A 19,297-nucleotide genomic window follows, 5' to 3' on the forward strand; every position below is an offset into this window, starting at 1 on the left:
AATGAGGTTAAGTGGGTCATTTTAGGTTGACCCGAAAATTAAATAGATCAGGTCGTATCAGATTTTTCAACCCGAAAAACTAAACGGATCAGGTTAGGGTTGGGGTTTTCGACCCGAAATCAATATGACACGAACACGAAAGTGACTCCGACCTTATTCGTTTTCCAGCCCTACCTTTGCCCCCTATTTTTTTTTCTAATGATCCCTTTGACCTATGCCTTGATAAATAGGTTAAATTATTTCTTCTAAGTCTCTCTCCTCCCACCGTGGCCACCACCATAGCACCACCCCAAACTACAACTCTTTCAGGAATACCCCCACACACCACCCCCTTACGCCACCCCTACTTACCTCGAAACCCCCCAACCACACCTTAAAACTCTTAACCCACCTTGAAAACCCCTAACCCAGCCCTAAAAACCCTAGCTAATCACCCCAAAACTCAACCCAAGCTCCAACTACCCTTACCCACCGTCGAAAACCCCCCTAAACACCCTGAAAATCCAACCCCTAGCCCCAAAACCCATAACCCCCGCCTCAAAAAATTCCACCACGAAAGCCTTTATTGTTTATCTTCCTCATGTTCTAGAACTTCGTTAGCGACGGAGAAGAAGTAGATGGTGTTTTTAAGGGTTGCTATTGGGATTTCGAGGATTGGGTGGGGTTTAGGCGCCTTGTAGGAGTAAGGTTAGGTTGCCAGGGAAGGTAAGGGCGAGGATGGGGAGGGGAAGGCAATGGCTGGGGCTGGGGCTGGGGCTGGGGCTAGGGCTGTGGCTTTTGGTTTTTAAATTATGGAAATAGAATAAACCTATTAAAATCCAAGACATGGAAAAAAAAAAAAAACACCAAGGAAACCGGTTACAAAAACAAGCAATATAATCTAACCGGTCAGGGATTGTTATTGTTAGAAGAAGATAGGGGTTAATGGTGTGATAATTTTTAAATAATCAAAAGGTGGGATTGTTTTCGGAAGACCAAACCAAGGTGGGATTTTTAGTTTCCATTATTACTAAATTTTTAAGGGTAATACAGTTACTCTCACTCACTAAAATATGATTTTTACTTATTTAAAATAAGTAATTATACCAATAAAGCATAAATATCTTTTGTTTTTATCAAGGTAAATTTAATTTAATTGAGGTTACCTTTTTATTTCAGGGTAACTTTTGTTTACTTTAAGACAACTCTACAACACCTGTACAATAACACCCGCTTTTTAAAAGTTTGTCTATTTATAATTATTTCTATTGATGATGCATGTGGATTATATTAATGAAGTTGTTAATAATTTAATTGTATACTTTGGTTCAATGTGAGAAAAATTGAATCTAACTTTTGAAATATTAAAGTTGTCCAATGAATTAATAATGTAATTAAATTGTATATTAACTGTGTAAGAATTACTATATAACTAATCATTCTAAATATAAAATTAAAGAACTTTCATATGTGGCTGATCATACCGTGTGAACAACCATCATAGGGGTTTTTAGATTAATGTTACAGGGGTTATTTCGTTAGTGTTACATGAATTACTCGGTCATCGTTACTAGTGTTACTTTGTCTTTGTATATGGGTTACTCAGATAGTATTACAGGTTTTACTCAGTCAATGTTCTCTGGATTACTTTGTTATTTTACAAGTGGTCGTATGGCCTGGTGTGGCTAGTTGCACACAAAACACGCTGAATAATATGTTATGATAAGATGAAATAATTTTAAAACAAGAATTATTTTATGTTCTTACATTTATTTTAAATAATATATCTAAATGAGTTTGCCTCAATCATTTTTATTTCTATAAGGACAGGTAAATAAGAAGTAAGCTTAGGATAGTCTTTTCCCAAGACTAAACAAATTAAAACAACAATTTACTATCTATGAACAGATCGATATGTTAGTGAGCTTGCATAAAATGGCCAAAAGAATCAACATAGTCTGCTGCTCTATTACCCCCTCTATAAATGTGGCGTGAATCAACATAGGTGAAATTTCGAAGCAGCTCCTTGACGTCATCCATCAGTAGCTGAATTTTCCACGGGCACTAGGACTTTACCTGCAAAATATAAATAATGAGTAAGTTATTTCCTTCAATGAATACTTTTGAAATATTATGGGACTACGTCAAAAGAAGAACATTACGAAGGGTCGTAGGTTCTGCAATAAGAGGAATACTCATACCAATATTAAAATAACGACTATAAACATTACTTCCAAAATGATCTCGTAGAACAATGCATACAACCCTTGAACTATCTTAGACATAACCATCAAAATTCATTTTAATAACACTAGAATGAGGGGATGACCAAGAGACACGTATACTCCAAGGGGTAGGATGAGAAGGAAGAGCGAGTGCAAGAGTATCCAAAGAGTCGAGACATAAAGAAATTACCCTTTAAAATTTTAAAATGCAAATAAATACCAGTAGTAAAAGGACCCAACCAATCCAACGAATAGTAGAATCACCCTTGCCTCAATCATGTCATATTCATATACAATAATAATTAACTTATATCTTGACTAGTTTTGTGCCCCGTGCGATGCCCGGGTTGTTTATCGAATTTAAAAATAAAAATTTTTTTATCTAAAATATATATGTTATTTGAATTTTCTACTCTTGGATTAATAATCACTTGACAATGATACTTGTCCGTTTATGGGTATTATTAATGTACAACCAGAACAGTCGTCTAAAGTTGTGATCTCTTTTCATTTTCTCTAAATATCTAGGGAAAGCCCAGTTGCATGTTAAGGCTTAAGAGAATGGTTATATAATCATAGGTCTATTTGATTTTTTATTTTTTTTTCCCTTTTGTACGTCTCTAGCTAGATCCGTCATTTGCATAGAAATATTGGTATTTTATTGAAAATAAATTTTTAAACCAAAAGTTTTATATTGAAAATAAAAGTCTAAAATAACTTTTTAATCCTATTATATCTATCCAAATTTTAATGAAAATAGAACTCTAAAACAACTTTTTTTTCTTAGTATACTAACTTTTTTATCCTATTCTACAAAAAATACTTTTAAATAAACCCTAGGTGTCACATCAATAAATAATTATCGCTTACGTGGCACGATACTTGGCGAAAAGCTGGAATGCCAAATGTCGATGTCTCGTAACCTGGCTAAAAGTTTAGCGTTATATATTAGTTATATGATAACGAAAGATTAAAATCAAAAAATCAGGTGACATTTATAAATAAGTCCAACTAACAAAAGAATTCAACTTTTATGAAAACACTGTTGTGAATAAATTATTTCAATCCAACTAATAAAATAATTCTTTTATCTCTAACAAAAGAATTCATATTATTTAAGGACACTACTTTACAAAAGTATTTGATGCTTATAAAATAAAGTTGGATAGCAGTTGAGTCAATACAAAAAGATGAATTATATGATCAAAGTTTTATTAGATTGAAGAGGATTTATATGAATTTTTTAAAGTAAAATAACACAAGTTTCGAGCATAATATATAACGCAAGGTTTAAGAAAATAATACTCCTCCTGTTTTATTTTGTTTGTCCCTTCTAAAATCTTAATTTAATGCAAATAGAACCTTAATTATACCTTAATGCTTTGTCATGTGAGATTGTAAACACATAAATGTGTCTCTCTAAATATACCACAATAATTGAAATACACATCACTGCTATTTGGCAATAAATATATGGTGTACCTAGAAATTGGTGCATACATCACATTTATAATATGAACATTTAGTAAAAAAATATGTATACTTTGAAAAAATAACATTTAGTAAAAAAAATTTACATAAACACGTAAAAAATGAACATTGAGTAAAAAAAAAACACACACACACACATCACAAAAAAAAGAACATTTAGTAATAAAATACGAACACGTAAATTAAGTAATAAAAAATGAATACATCAAAAATAATGAACAATTAGTAAATGAAAAATGAATTTGATTATCATTAAATATCTAGACCATACCCTATAAAATGAACATTTAGTAAAAAAATAATGTACAAAAAAAAAACAATGAACATCACACATTATAATTTGGAAAATGAACATAAACATCTAATTTATATGTTCATATTTTATAAGAAAATGTTCTTTTTATATGCACTAAATGTTCAGTTTATGTTAACAAAGCTATGAAATTATCTCGAGTCAGACAAATAAACTTCCTTAAAAAAATTAATGTTCATTTTAAAATAGTGTTGTGTTCAAATTTAAACTTTCAATGTTCATTTTCAAAACATAAATGTTCAAGTTCGAGTAGTGTCATGTTCATATTTATTGATGTTCATTATAATATAGTGTATTGATTATATTTAAAATTTCAATGTTTATTTTCAAATATTATATGTACAAATTCTAATCAAGTCATGTTCATATTTATATGTTTATTTTCAAAAATTATAGTTTAAAACTTTATTTATATAATTGTTAACGAAAAATAGATCATTATAAATTCTTTTATGTTCATTTAAAATATACTAAATGTTCATATAAAATGTCAAATCACAATTGAGGTACATAATTCCTTAACCCAAATTAACTTATGTTCATATATCAACATAATATGTTCATAATTACATAAATCGAAAATAAAATTAATTTTCATATGCAAAGAATAAAATCTTCAAATTTGTAATTTATAAAGTACAGAATGCTAAATTTTTAAAAATGATTAAAAAATGCATAGATCTAAAACAAAAAATAAAAATCATAAAAAATGTATCTCATATTCAAAATTATAAGTATGATGTTCATAATTACAAAATATATGTCAATAAAAATATATTTTCATAGGAAACGTATAATATATTCTTATTTTTAACAACAAATGTTTAAAAATACCAAAATATACATAATTACAAAAGTGCTCATAATAAAATACAGAAATATCACTAACAAAAAATCAAAAGAATACGAAAGCTACAAATTTCGAACCTCAAACCTAGCCATTGTGAAAATTATCATCTTCGAACATCTAAACCACCTTCTCCTTGTCAAAGCCACCATTTTCAGCTTCACTTTATTGCATAAACTCTATAAGCAAAGTTTCAAATTGAAGGTTGAAGAAAAAGAAATTTGAAAAAACATAGGAGAGATAAGCTTTATTGCAGAAAAGCTATTAGCAAAATTTCAAATCGAAGGTTGAAGAAAAAGAAATTTGAAAAAACATAAGAGAGAGAAAATCGAGGATCAGAGAGAGAAATTAGTTAGGAATTTTTTTAAAGACAATTAGTTAGGAAATTGATTAGAGAAGAAGTAATATGAGAAGAAGAGAATGGAGAGATGAGAGAGAATTATGAAATTAAGAAAAGTATTAAAAAACCAAAAAAGGAATGTTTTCCCGGGAAGAATGTTGACGAAGGAGGGGGAATAAGGTGAAGCACGTCGTTTAAAGGCTTGGACCATATTGAGTGTGGTCAACCTTAAAATTTGTAAAATTTGGGCTCGTTGGATCAAAATAATTGAAATACACATCCTTAGCTTGGACTAGACCTGGTAAACGGGTCGTTTGAATCGGGTTAATTCGAGTCGGGTCGGGTCAATTCGGGTTTTGGGTCAGGTTCGGGTCAATTATTATTCGGGTCGAGTCAATTTGGGTCAAGTCAATCTTCGGGTCCAATGTCGGGTCAAATTCAGGTCGGATCAATCTTTAAATACAATTGTCGAGTCAAGTTATGGTCAGGTCATGTTTGGGTCGACACTTTGGGTCAAGGCAACAAGCTCAAATAGTTAAATTTATAATTATTATTGTTATAATTACTATTGTTTTTAATAAGAAATATAAATCTATGTGTCAACACCATTGTTTTTATTGTTGAGAGTTATTATAATATTATTATTTCATATATATAATCACTATCATTGATTAATTAGTCAAAAATTCAAATTAGTTCAGGCTTGTTCTCTTAACAACTTCACCTTATAAAAATAAGTTTAAGGTCTAATAACTTTAAATAAGTTCATATTAGTTCAGATAAGTTACTATGAGCTTATAAGGTCCAATAAGTTTAATAAGGTCAATAAATTCCAATAAGTTAAAACAAGATCTAATGAGTTCTAATTAAGTCTAATAATAAGATTTAATAAGTTTTAATAAGTTCAATTAGGTCTAATAAGTTCAATAAGATCTAACAAGTTATGATAAGTGCATGTCCAATAACGTGAAGAGATTACACAGTACGTAAAAAGTGAAAAAGAATTTAAAGGTAACACTTAAAAAAAGAAGAGTAATAGTAATAATAACAATAACAAGTTCTGATAAGTGTTTATTAGGGTAAAGTAATTAAGCCTTAAATTAGTTAATTAGGTTATTTTGATTATTTATTAATTATAAAGTCGGGTCATTTCGGTATAGTTCGGGTCGTTTCGGGTTTCAGGTCTGTTCGGGTCAATCGATTCGGGTTAAGATCAGGTCGGGTCAATTCTGGTATCGGATCACTTTAGGTCTGGCCAATTCGGGTATCGGGTCAAGTTCGGATTAACTCCACTTCGGGTCGGGTACGGGTCGGGTCGGGTCAGCTTCGTGTTTAGGTCAATTTCAAGTTGATATTTTTGGTTCAATTTTGGGTCACGAGTTGGGTCAGGATTGCCAGCTCTAGCTTGGACCATATAAGCCTTTTATTTCTTTTTATTTTATCCCATATATTTTATTTTACCCCTTACTCTTATCCGACTCAATTGAAGAGTTAGTATTATAAACTCCTGGAGTACTATGGATCATGGTACTCCATACACTATATGTTTGAGTTATTTTGCCTACACTTTATGTTATTTTGCTTAAATGTTTGTGTTATTTTGTTACAATAATAAGTTATTTTTTTATTTAGTTCAACCTCAGCTCATGCTATTTTAATTTACATAAAATAACAGGTACTTATGTAAAAATAACATACGTATAAATTGAAATAATAATAATTCACATCAAAATAACATTAACAGCGTTGAGTTTTATGGCATCATGAAGAGAATTAAACACATCAACAGGTACTAAATTTTTAGACATGAAGACATTTGAACCCTTTAATGGTTTCAAATCCATTGATTTCTAAGAAACCCAGAAAATTGGAAGAAGAAAAGAGGAAAGAGAAAGTGTGATTGATTTTGAGTTGGAGTAGCTGAGAAGAAGAAGGAGAGTGTGGAAGGTTGATTTCTAGGAAACCCATAAAATTTAAAGAAGAGAAGAGAAAGAAAGTGTGAGATTTTGAGTTAGAGTAGGTAAGAGTAAGAGAGAGTGAGTGTGGGAGGAAAATGTCTGAGAAAAAAAAAAGGCAAAATAATATACATTTATTTAAAAATAACATTATATATAAATTGAAATAATAAGAAGGTAATATCAAAGTAACATGAATTTTACAAACCTGGAGTATATTGTACATGGTACTCCAGAAATAAGATAGAAATTGCGTCAATTTAAAAGTTATTAGAGTCTGATACAGACCAAATTTCAGTTAATCTGAAGTTTTTAAAAGACATAACATCAATAATATTAATTGCATTGACAAATTAATGCAATTAATATTTTGGACAAGTGTGTCGTCAATTAATCCTTTGATCAGCATCTATAGGAGGTTTGCCTTTTTACTTAAGAGATCAATAAGCCCAACCAGATAACTGATTTTTGTGGAGGTGATATTCGTTTCTCTCCCTCATCTCAACACCAGGCCAACCTAACATACCACACCAGCTACATTCACAAAACCCACATCATAGCTGCACCACCGACCACATAGGGCACACCAATCGTCACTGATTAATGTCAGATATATATATATATATATATATATATATATATATATATATATATATATTTATTTATTTATTTATTTATTTTTTTTTTTTATTTTTTTTTTTTGAATTTTGTATACGAGTATGAAAGTTTTTTTAATATTATATCCTCTTTTCGCAAGTTAAGATTGAATTGTGTTGCATAAATCAATAAATGCATTAATTAACTATATATAATATTTTATTTCCAAAAAAAAAAAAAAATACATAATATACTACCTCCGTACATAAATTAACAAGAGACACGTAAAATAAGGAACGGGGAAATGAAGAGAGAAAAAAGACAGAGAACAAAGTTGGAATTTATTTCATTTCAGTTCTAAGCCTAGCCATGTCCTAGTTCTACTCCAAGATTGTCTGTCATTATCAAAACCATATGGCTCAACAACTACATACGAGTATCATTTATTTTATATTCTATTGTTGACCGAGAAACTAGTACTGATTAAAGTATAATGTTGTAGCAAAGGATTTTCTAGAGAAACATTCTCAACAGATGAAGTCTCTAGCTTACAAGCGTGATTATGAGGGCTTCACTCCTGTTTTAAGAGCAGTACAAAGTGGCCGACTCGGGATGGCTAGGCTTCTTGTTCAACAGTCCCCTCCATCCGCTGAGCTAAGAGATGATAAAGGCCGTACAATTCTGCACCACCTAAGAGCTTTGGTTGTAGACCTTGCTGATGATTTGAAAGATATACTACCGGTCTGGAAGGATTTCTTCGAGCTTTCTGAGGTTGATGGTCTTAGAATTGTACAAAATGAGGATGGGAACACACCCTTGCATTTAGCCATTATTGATGCCGATTATACTAAAGCAAAATTTCTCATGGAAGTGTGTCTCCAGTCCAATAACAAACAGGAATTAGACATCGTTAACACTGATGGCCACTCAGTTTTTGATTTACTCTCAACACGAGCCCATTTGCCTACCATGGTGCGTAATCCTTCAACTCTATCTCTTTTTCAATATGTGTCTTTGTGTTAATTTGCGTAGTTATGGATTCACTTGCACCTTTTGTTAAAACTTAAAAGTATCGAATATGGATGTAGTTAGCTTGGATGTTAAGAGACAAAGGGCCCATTCTCTTCATCTTAATTTCAGTTCGGTTCATCTCTAATCAGTTCAGTTTCTAATTTCTTTCTCTCATAAACAATTCAGTTCAACTCAGTTTAATTCAGTTCAGCTTAGTTTAATTCAGTCTAGCTCCGATCAGTTCAGTTCAGTTTAGTTTAGCTCAGTTCAATAAATCTAAACAGGCCCAAAGTTATGCATCCGGTTACAAGCAACTAATGTACCTTACAAGGTTGAATAAAAAATAACTAGTGTGTAGCTTAGGCGTTGCTACTTCTTCGGTTGTGCAACCGTTAGTTTTTTGAAATAACTTTAACAGTTTATATGCGTTTTCAATACTTTTATTTTGTAATATTAATTAGTGCGTAAGATTAGAGCATAAGTGACGATTAGTCAGTATATATATATATACATGTATATATTTATATCAGGTTGGGATCCAATGAGAAAGATCTTAAAATGAGAAGAATGAGAAGGAATGTTGATCATACAATTGCATCCAACGATTCACACTTTATGTTGTAACAAAATGCACATTTAAACAAAAAATTATGCACATTTAGTACAAAAGTTACACATACTAGGTTAAGTCTCGTGTCATGCACGGTAAATTTTAATATCTATTTTTTAAATTAACATTATATTAAATTTTCGATTTCACATTTATATTCATATTAATTAAATGCTGAAAAACAACAAAAAAAAATGGTAGGAAAAAATCACACTAAGAATAATCAACATGTGTCATACATTGTTTGCAAATATTATTGAAGTAATTATATAATTATAGATTATTAATAGATTAAAATTATAATTATAAATTATTCAAAAAAATAATAAAATTATCATTTGTTGATTTGATATTCGCATTTTATTGTTGAAACTTGTAGCTTCTATTACATAATTTTAAAAATAAAATTCAAGAAAAAAGTATATATGACCTTGTAATAAATGTAATACAAAATGTCTTTCCAAAAAAAAAAAATAATAATTCCATGTGTCACAAATTATGTTAAGATATATATATATATATATATATATATATATATATATATATGTATATATATATATATGTATATATGTGTATATATATATATATGTGTATATATATATATATGTGTATATATATATATATGTGTATATATATATATATGTGTATATATATATATATGTGTATATATATATATATATATGTATATATATATATATATATATATATGTATATATATATATATATATATATATGTATATATATATATATATATATGTATATATATATATATATATATGTATATATATATATATATATATATATATATATATATATATATATATATATATATATATATATATATATATATATATATCGTGAGAACTCCTTCTATATGTGAGAATTATTCTTATGTGAGAATACTCTTTATGTTCGAAATATTTACTCGTATGTTCTAAATTTTAAATATGATGTTCTAAACTTTTCCATAGGTGTTCTAAATTAAATAAAATGTTCTAAATTAGTACTCACATGTTCTAAACCATAAATTAGTTAAGTTTGATGTTATAAATTGTAAATCAACTCGTTCAAAAATTTAACTTATATGTCCTAAATTTTAAAACGTGTGTTCTAAGATTTTTAATTATATGTTCTAGATTTTAAAGCGTATGTTCTAATTGTTACTCGTATGTTCTAAATTTATTCACATGTTCGTAATCTTAAATTAGATGTTCTAAATTTTACTCATATGTTCTAAATTTCATAAAGTAGATTTTCTAAATTTTTACTCACATGTTCTAAATTTTAGATCAGTTCTCATATAAGTATAATTTTCACTTATGGACCTATTCTCATCGGATCCCTATATATATATATATATATATATATATATATATATATAATTGTTAATGTGTTTTTTTGGAAAGATAAATTAAATCTTCTATATACTTTATAAGTAATTATTATTATTATTATTATTATATATATGTAAAGATTTGTTTCTTAAATGCTTCGTATAATTTTATTAAAAAGAAAAACAAAAAATCTAGGACACACCAAGAGATGACACGTGTCATTGCTGGTGTGTCTTTTAGTATATAATTATTGATTATTGATTTAGTAAAAAATTATGCACATTTATTATTTTAGCTTCATTTTCCCTCTTTTATTGTCTCTTTTTCTCTCTTCCATTAAAGTTTATTCAATGTTCTAACTATTAACTTAGACTTAGAGGTGAGAAAATAATTTGGATATTAGGTGAGTATGCTGATGATGACATTAGATTAGAAACCATATATCACGGATAGAATTGATTTTGCCGGTGAATGTACTCTTTGATTACCAGAAAAAGGTGCGATTAAATGAGTATGACGTCGTTTTGAGTTTAGGCTTGCTGAAGAGAGAGAAGGAGTTTTATATATAGGGTGAGTTTCCTCTGTTGGGATGGTAAGCTTCTCGTTGAACGGAGTAAGTCGAACACATACTATAAAATATTTTTGCAATGAAGTGAATGGAAATGGTGGTAGAGAAGGTGGAAATGGATGTGGAAATGGTGGTGATGATGAGGGAGCTGAGTGTTTGATTGGGAGATGCAGATAAGGATGAGAGTGAAAGAGCTTGAGGAAATGAGCGTTGGAGAAAGAAAAAGCAGAGGAGTTTGAATCTAATTTTTATTTTGCACATTTCATTAGGGAAAAAAATACAAATTCAATAAAAAGAAAATGCATATAAAATCCTTCTCATTTTAAGAATCTTTTCATTTGAATATATATATATATATATATATATATATATATATATATATATATATATATATATATATATATATATATATATATATATATATATATATATATATCTGTGTGTGTGTGTTTGTTTGTTTGTTTGTGTTTATATATATATAGGGGAGGGATCCGGTAAGAACTCCTTATATAAGAGGGTTTTAAGTGGCACATAAACGTTCTTAGGAACATCTTTTATTATATTAGTATAGTTTTCGTAAATATTTACATTTTTAAAAGGAAATTTTGCTTAGTTACCTCTTTTGTGAACAACTACCTTTTACTTTAGAATTTGTGAATAACTACCTTAAATTGAGTTTTTATTTTGGTATCACTACCTGTTGACAAATTCCGTTAAAATTTCCGTTGGATCGATTGGGGAATTGTTTGGCAAGATAACCCAAACCTTGGCAACGAAAACATACTATCTTCCTTATTGGTTGCTGCGAGAGTGGAGCCTTTTCAAGTTTTCTTTTTAAGGCAGCTATGATGTCGGCTTTGGGGGCAGCTTGCTGTTCAGTTTCGTGGGCAGCAGGGACAGCAGTATGCTTAGGTTTTGGTGTCGAAAATTGCCCAAAAACGGAACTCTTACCATAGTTCTATTTTTCCAGTTTCATAGCCAATGAGCAAACGTCGTCGAAGGTAGTTAGGGGCTACAATTCGACCTTAAAACGCAGGCTAGCATTGAGGCCAAGAATAAACTTAGCAATTTTTTGTTCCTCCTCATCCTTACAATCACATGCTATATATAACCTCTCGAATTCCTAGATATAACTATAAATTATCATGTACCCTTGTTGCAAAGAGTTTAGCCTCAAAAACAAGTCTTGCTTATGCGATCGTGGCACAAATTTCTTCTTCATCTTTTGCTTTAATTCAGTCCAACTTGTAAGTTGTGCTTTCCCATCTCGTTTTCGTTGGTTTTGAAAGGATTCGAACCAAAGAGATGCATACTTGGTCAGTTTGAGGATATCATAGTGAAACCTCTTAGTATCATCTAGGTTCGTGTACCTAAAGAGACAGTCTAACATTCGTTCCCAATAAAGATAAGTTTTCTGGTCTCCATCGCCTTCAAAAGTGGGCAAATCAGCAAGTTTGATCTCTTCAATCGTGTGAGTGCGTGTGTGCGGAGTTAAGTCATGGTTATGTAGTTCTTGCTGGAGTGTTGCTTTACCTTCTTCTGATTTATACAATCGAGCATTAATTTTCTTAAGCTCATCCAAAAATGCCGCAAATTCTGCTTGATTTTCCATGTTTAAGTGAATAAGAAAACACACAAAACCAGTCCAGACATTGATCGAACGTTCGAGGACAAAACCCAATCAAAACACCTCAAAAACTTCTGAAATTTTGTATGATGCTAGCCCTATATGTCTAAAAGACTCGACCAAAAATTCAGCAAAACATTCCAAGCCAAGTGGTTGCAGTATAATTTTTCCTTAACGCTGCCTGATTAATTCGATTTTTGACCAATTCCCAAAAACGAACCCAGCTTAATATCTACGCTACTTGAAAAATTCTCAAATTTCTCATGTTAAAACAAGATAAAAAAATTAACCAAATTGAAAAAAAAAATCACCCCAAACGCTTTAGAAACAAAGGAGAACGAAGCGAAACAATCTGACATGCATAACTGGTTTTTATTAGGCCTAATTTCAACAAAGTTTTGCACGAAACTTCAAGAAGTGCACCGTTACCCTCGCCTAACAGTAGTAGCAGCAGCCACACCAATTTAATGCGTATTTTTATGGGCTCTTCAAGAATTTCGGGGGTATAAAACTATTTAATCTAACCAAGACTAAATAACAACTAAATTGGTATGTAGCTTTCTCAGCAAATATCATATGCAATTCTCTTGCTAAAACAATTCATACAAATTGATCAATTATAATTCAAAATTTTTCTGCCTTCATTAATGAAAATAAAGAATATTTATAGGCAAACATCCCATGCCGTTAGGATAACTAAAAGATAAAATAAAATATATAAAATATAAATAATAATACAAACTTTCATATATGGCTGGCCACACGGTGTGGCCAACCACAATTTTTTTATTTATTTTTATTTTTTAATTCAAAATCACGTTCTCTCTCCTCTTTTCTTCTATTCTTTAATTCATCTTCTTCAATTAATCCCTAATTTCTAGATTTTCTCCTTTTTAGGGTTCCATCTTCTTCAATCTCAATCAAATTTCATGAAGGTCGTTGAGAATGATGGCGGAAGCACGGTGTCGTCGGAGAATGTCATCGAATTTTCCAATGTCGGTGATTTTATCGCCATTGAAGACAACGACGCCATTTTCGAAAACTCGAAACTCGGAATCCATGAGAATGATGACGGAAGCACGGTGCCGACGGAGAATGTTGTTGGATTTTCCGATCCAATGTCGGTGATTTTATCGCCATCGAAGACAACGACGCCATTTTTGAAAACTCGGAGCTCGAAATCCATGGTTACGATAAGTGCGTTGTGAAGAATAGAAGTGAAAGGGAGGTCGGTTGGTAGAACATGCTAATTAATACATTAACTTTGGCTCTCACTCTCTATACCAAATAGTTCATCATTTGATTTGGTGCTAATAGAAAATTTTGTGATAAATGATTGCAAAGTTTGCTAAAGCTAGTTATCACAATTATATTAGTTATGGACTTCACGAGTGTATTTTTGAGTCTTTGAGAATTGAGGAGTCGAAGATGGTTGATTGTTGTGGTGGTTAGAATTGGTGGTTTGATGGCTGCTTTAGCGGTGGAATTGGTGGTTAGGTCAGGGGTTACTATGTCAGTTAGGGGTTACTGGGTCAAGGGTTACTACGTCGATTAGGGGTTACTAGGTCGGTCAGGGGTTACTAGATCAGTTAGGTGTTACTTGGTTAGGGTTTACTAATTCGGTCATGGATTACTAGTTCGGTCGGGGGTTACTTGGTCATTACTAATTCGGTCAGGGGTTACTAGTTCAATGAGGGTTACTTGGTCAAGGGTTACTAATTCGGTCAGGGGTTACTAGTTCGGTGAGGGGTTACTTGGTCAAGGGTTACTAATTCGGTCAGGGGTTACTAGTTCGGTCAGGGGTTACTTAAGAGTTACTAGGTTGGAGGGGTTACTTGGTCACGGGTTACAAGATCAGTCAGGGGCTTTTTTGGTTAGGGGGTTACTTGTATGTTAGCTGGCCACACTGTGTGGCCAGCCACACACAAAACCACTAAGTTTCATATGCAGCTGGCCGCACGGTGTGGCCAGCCACATGTATTTTTTTTAACTCTCTCCTCTCCTCTCCTCTCTTCTCCTCTTCTTCTCGAAGTTGACCCCTATCACTGATGCTCCACCCATTTTCTATCTCCTCTTTGCTAAATCAAGCCCATTAGTACCGCAACCACTTTCTCGTTTGAATTTCGTTGGGGTTTTTAGGTTCCAAATCGAACAACTCTCGAAGAATGAAGAGGAAGAACATAAAGTTTGATTTAGTGTTGAGGTCCGGCGATGTCGTATCCACTATTATCAACGGCGAAATCAATCTCCGACATTTCATTTTTTGCATTGTCAATGTTTTTTTTTCATTTTTTGCCCTCAATTTGAGTTAATTTGTAAACTCAATTGATTTAAGCTAATTTAATCGGTTCGTGTTGGTGGCTGGAGGCGGGGCGGCTGGTTATGTTGGTGGCTGGAAGTAGGCGACTGGTCATGTTGGTGGTTAGAGGCGCACAGCTGGTCGTGGGAAGATGATTGATTATTGTTGTGGTGGTTGTACTCGGTCAAGGGTTACTAGGTCAGGTAGGGGTTACTCAGTTACTTGGTCTGCCATGGATTACTAGGTCGGAGGGGTTACTAGGTTGGTCAGGGGTTACTAGGTCAAAGGAGTTACTAGGTTGATCAGGGGTTACTAAGTTGGAAGGGTTACTTGTGTGTTAGCTGGCCACACTGTGTGGCCACTGCCAATCACACACAAAACCTGCTAAAATACTAAATATTAATCCAAAATAACAAAATATATCTAATAATAATATTAGAAAATAATATCTTATCAATCTTCTAATTCTAATCCAACTCTAATTCGATTAATCACGCATAATTTTAGGGTTGTCGCCACTCAGCCTCATGATTAATAGACGACTCAATAAAAATCAATAAAAATAATTAAATGATGATATTGATGCCTTGGATACGCATCATAAGCTAGTTGTTCGCAAAAATGGTAATTCAAAAAGTAGGGGTTGACAAATTTTCCTTTTTAAAATACAATTTTATCTTCTAAAAATTGGAACAATGCTAATAAATGTGTTATTTTTGACTACCTGTGCAGAAGCAACTGCTACCATTGGTAAGCAGAAGCAATGTGAAAGAAAGGGAATCAATGGATAAAATGATGAATGAAGATCTCTACAAAGCAGCTGTAAAAGGAAGTGTTGAAATATTTGAAAAGGCTATGGCTGAAGCTCATACAGAAATCGATGTGGAAAGTGGGCAGCCAAAACTTGATAATGAGGACTACTTTTGTCGTCAAACACCAGGTGGAAATAATATTGTTCACATAGCTCTCAGACATGGAAGTGAAAATGCAGAGCAATTTGTTGCGATTGCTTTAGAACACTTCCCGATTCTTAGCACGCGACCGGATAATAATGGAGACACGCCCCTTCACCTTGCTGTGAAATGTAAGGGCGGTAAATCAGGGGAATTACTAGTAAGTGCATCGAAACGTTTTCTAGACGGTTTAGCTGAAAGACAAAAATCATTTCATGTTCCCCCATGGGCAGTGAAAAATTACAAAGGTAACTTTCCGATTCATGAGGCTTTACAGACCAACAATCTCAAAGATGCGTCCATTCTGCTTGAATGTGACGATGAGGCCGCTTCTCGTGTGAATGACTTGGGCGAGACTCCACTCCATTCTTTTGCCAAAAATGGCTTTTCTATAAGTAAGTCTCTTTTCCATGTGACAGTGTGTTTAATTTTATATTATGTCACGCCTAGATGAGATTTCACCTTAAACAAAAATCTAATAAGCAAAAATTTAAGCTATGATTAGAGCCTCATTATTAGTTTTAGATTCTAACATATAAATTTTATGGGTTAAATGTATAATCATGCAGATGATAAAGAAGTAGAGGAGTTTGTGATGAAGAATAAGTCAATCGAGCGAGCTGCGTTTATGCGAGATGATCAAGGCCTCACGCCCCTACTAAGAGCAGCAAGATCAGGTCGTTTTGTTGTTGCACGTGCTATCCTGAAACATCATCCTCAATCAGCTTATCTATGAGATCCAAGCGGCAGAACATTCTTGCATCTGTTGCGTTTTACAGGTGAGGACGTTGATGAGAGTTTTGCTGGAACTTTTAAGAAGACGGGGAAACAATTATTCAAAATCGCAGAAGCAGATGCACAGAGATTGGTGCAAGATTACGAGGGCAACACACCCCTCCATTATGCCATAAAGACTGGGAATTCTATAGCTGCAATTGTGTTGACTCAAAAATGTTTAGAAACTGATGACAAAGCAGAACTTGGATTAGTTAATAAACAGGGCCAGACAGTTTCAGATTTACTTGCAATACATAACGTCCCAAATGAGGTAAGTAATTGTATTGATCTATGATTCTATAAAGTTTTTAGTTTCACATACACTTCCTTCGTTTTATACCTGCAACACAATACTTCGATATGCACTCTAAGAACTATATTGGTAAACAGATAAATTAAATGGAATAAATTTATCACCAACATGTCCGATAAGAAAAAAGTGTTAAGTTGTTCATACTTTTTCCGTTTTTTATTAGATGCATCACTTTCTATAAATGAAAGTTTCAATTAAATGCATTACTTTTTCTAAGTAGAAGTTTTAATTTAGATACACCACTTTCTCTTTTAGCTAATAAATTCTCTCTATCTCTTGCTACTCCAAAAATTGCGTAGGAGTCCATAATATCAGAAGTGATGCATTTAAAAAAAAAAAAAGGAGGAAGTATTTAAATTTTGCAGCTTAATCCATCTGTTGTTTATTGATGCATGTTTAAAGAAATTGTACAAAATAAAACAGGGGAATTATGATAGATAATATCAATAATATTGGAGTATTTGTTTCGTTCATCCGTTGAATACACAGATAATAGAGCTAATTCGAAAGAAGATGCCAAAGGCGGTGTACTTAGCTAGAAGCTCCTATGGTATCCGAAAGACAGAAATGAAAGAGTCGGCCAATGCTCTGTCAGTGGTAGCAGCCCTGTTGGCTACCATAACATTTGCAGCGGCATTTCAAGTGCCAGGCGGGTTCGATGGTGATAATGGTTTCCCAGTTCTTCTTATGAAGCCGGCGTTTATAGTTTTCATGGTAGCCAACACAATTGCGATGTGCTGCTCAATGCTTTGCCTATTCTTACTCCTATGGGTGATGGGTATTGGAAAAACTCACGGCTCCCTAAAGGTGTTAGATATCTCTATCATCCTACTTCGTCTGTCGTTCTACCTCACGCTGCTAACTTTCACAATGGGTGTGTTTGTGGTTACTGCTAAAAAGAGTTTATGGTTGGCTCTCTTGGTTTGTGGACTCTGCTTCATTACCCTCCTTCTAACGAGGAAGCATTCAATCAAATTTGTTGCAGTTCTTGCTGACAGTGTCAGACGTATTGTTGATGCTATTAACTAGTTTAAAAAGTTTATTGTGAAACCAATTCAACAGCAATTCAACGGTGTTGAGGAACAGAGAAATTGAAAGGGATCGATGCCATCGTAATCACGGTGTGTCAGGTATGTTCCTTGTAGTGTTGCTAGCCATTGGACATGGCCAATAATAGTAACAAGTGTGTTAGGAGGGTTAATTTTTTTTATTGTGTTTGGTGTTTCTTTGAATGATACAATTTGAGCTTTATATATTTCTCATACGTGGGTGATTAGTTTCTTCTACTTGCAAAGATTATTGGCTTATTGTACACCCAAATTAAAGATTTTTTTTTGAATAAATTAAAGATTTTATTTTTGAACTTTTCTGTTTACATATTGATTACGTACACTATTTAGTTTTTACATACATCCTCTATTTTTGAAGTGATCAAGTTAAGTTCTGTTGGAAATAAAGAAAGGAAATTCAAAGGGTCAGATATGAACGCCCGATCAGGTGCCCGATTGGGCGAGCCCGGCCCGATCGGGCGCGAGAAGAGTTGTAAAATTCTAGAGTTCTGCCGCCCGATCGGGCGCGAGAAGACGTCTGGAAAAAGGGAGTGTCCGCCCGATCGGGCGAGCTCCGCCCGATCAGGCGCGTGTTTGTCCGTTGGACTCCTACGGTTCTCTTGGATTCCTCTTCTTGTTTGCTTTCTTGTAACCCCCCATTTAAGAGGTTGATTATGGTGTTTTAATCACCATAATATTTCTGATTTTATTTCCTTGTTCATAGAAGATTCCTCCATGATCTTTCATCTTCTTCCATCATTCATTTCTATAAATTGGAGGATGTATTCTGATTTTGAGATATACAAGAAATACATATCAAACACAAGCTTGCTAAAACACATACTCTATATTGGGCATAAGTTACTTGGCTCCAACCTTCCACCCAAAAGTGCCTTTGTGTGGAAGTGGTGTGTTGACCTTAGGGAATGTGCCGGCGAATACAATTGTGTACCCCGGTTGCGCCGGAATTTCGTTTTCAAGTCAGTGATTCGCATCACGACACACCGTA

The 19,297-nt window shown here is 32.7% G+C and overlaps 1 protein-coding gene across 1 annotated transcript in view; it reads left to right on the plus strand.

Annotated features, from left to right (window-relative positions):
• Window positions 1–18,543, plus strand: part of LOC145576303 (uncharacterized) — a 46,744-nt gene extending 28,201 nt beyond the window's left edge. The window contains exons 6-9 of the mRNA XM_081634079.1: window positions 8,250–8,719; window positions 15,929–16,544; window positions 16,719–17,197; window positions 17,729–18,543. Of these exons, the coding sequence (XP_081490205.1) occupies window positions 8,250–8,719; window positions 15,929–16,544; window positions 16,719–16,885 (1,253 nt within the window). The 3' untranslated portion in view covers window positions 16,886–17,197; window positions 17,729–18,543. The remainder of the gene's footprint in view (window positions 1–8,249; window positions 8,720–15,928; window positions 16,545–16,718; window positions 17,198–17,728) is intronic.
• The last annotated feature ends 754 nt before the right edge of the window (window positions 18,544–19,297 follow it).

Source organism: Chenopodium album, chromosome 13, assembly GCF_948465745.1.
Source record: "Chenopodium album chromosome 13, dcCheAlbu1.1, whole genome shotgun sequence".
NCBI lineage: Eukaryota > Viridiplantae > Streptophyta > Magnoliopsida > Caryophyllales > Amaranthaceae > Chenopodium > Chenopodium album.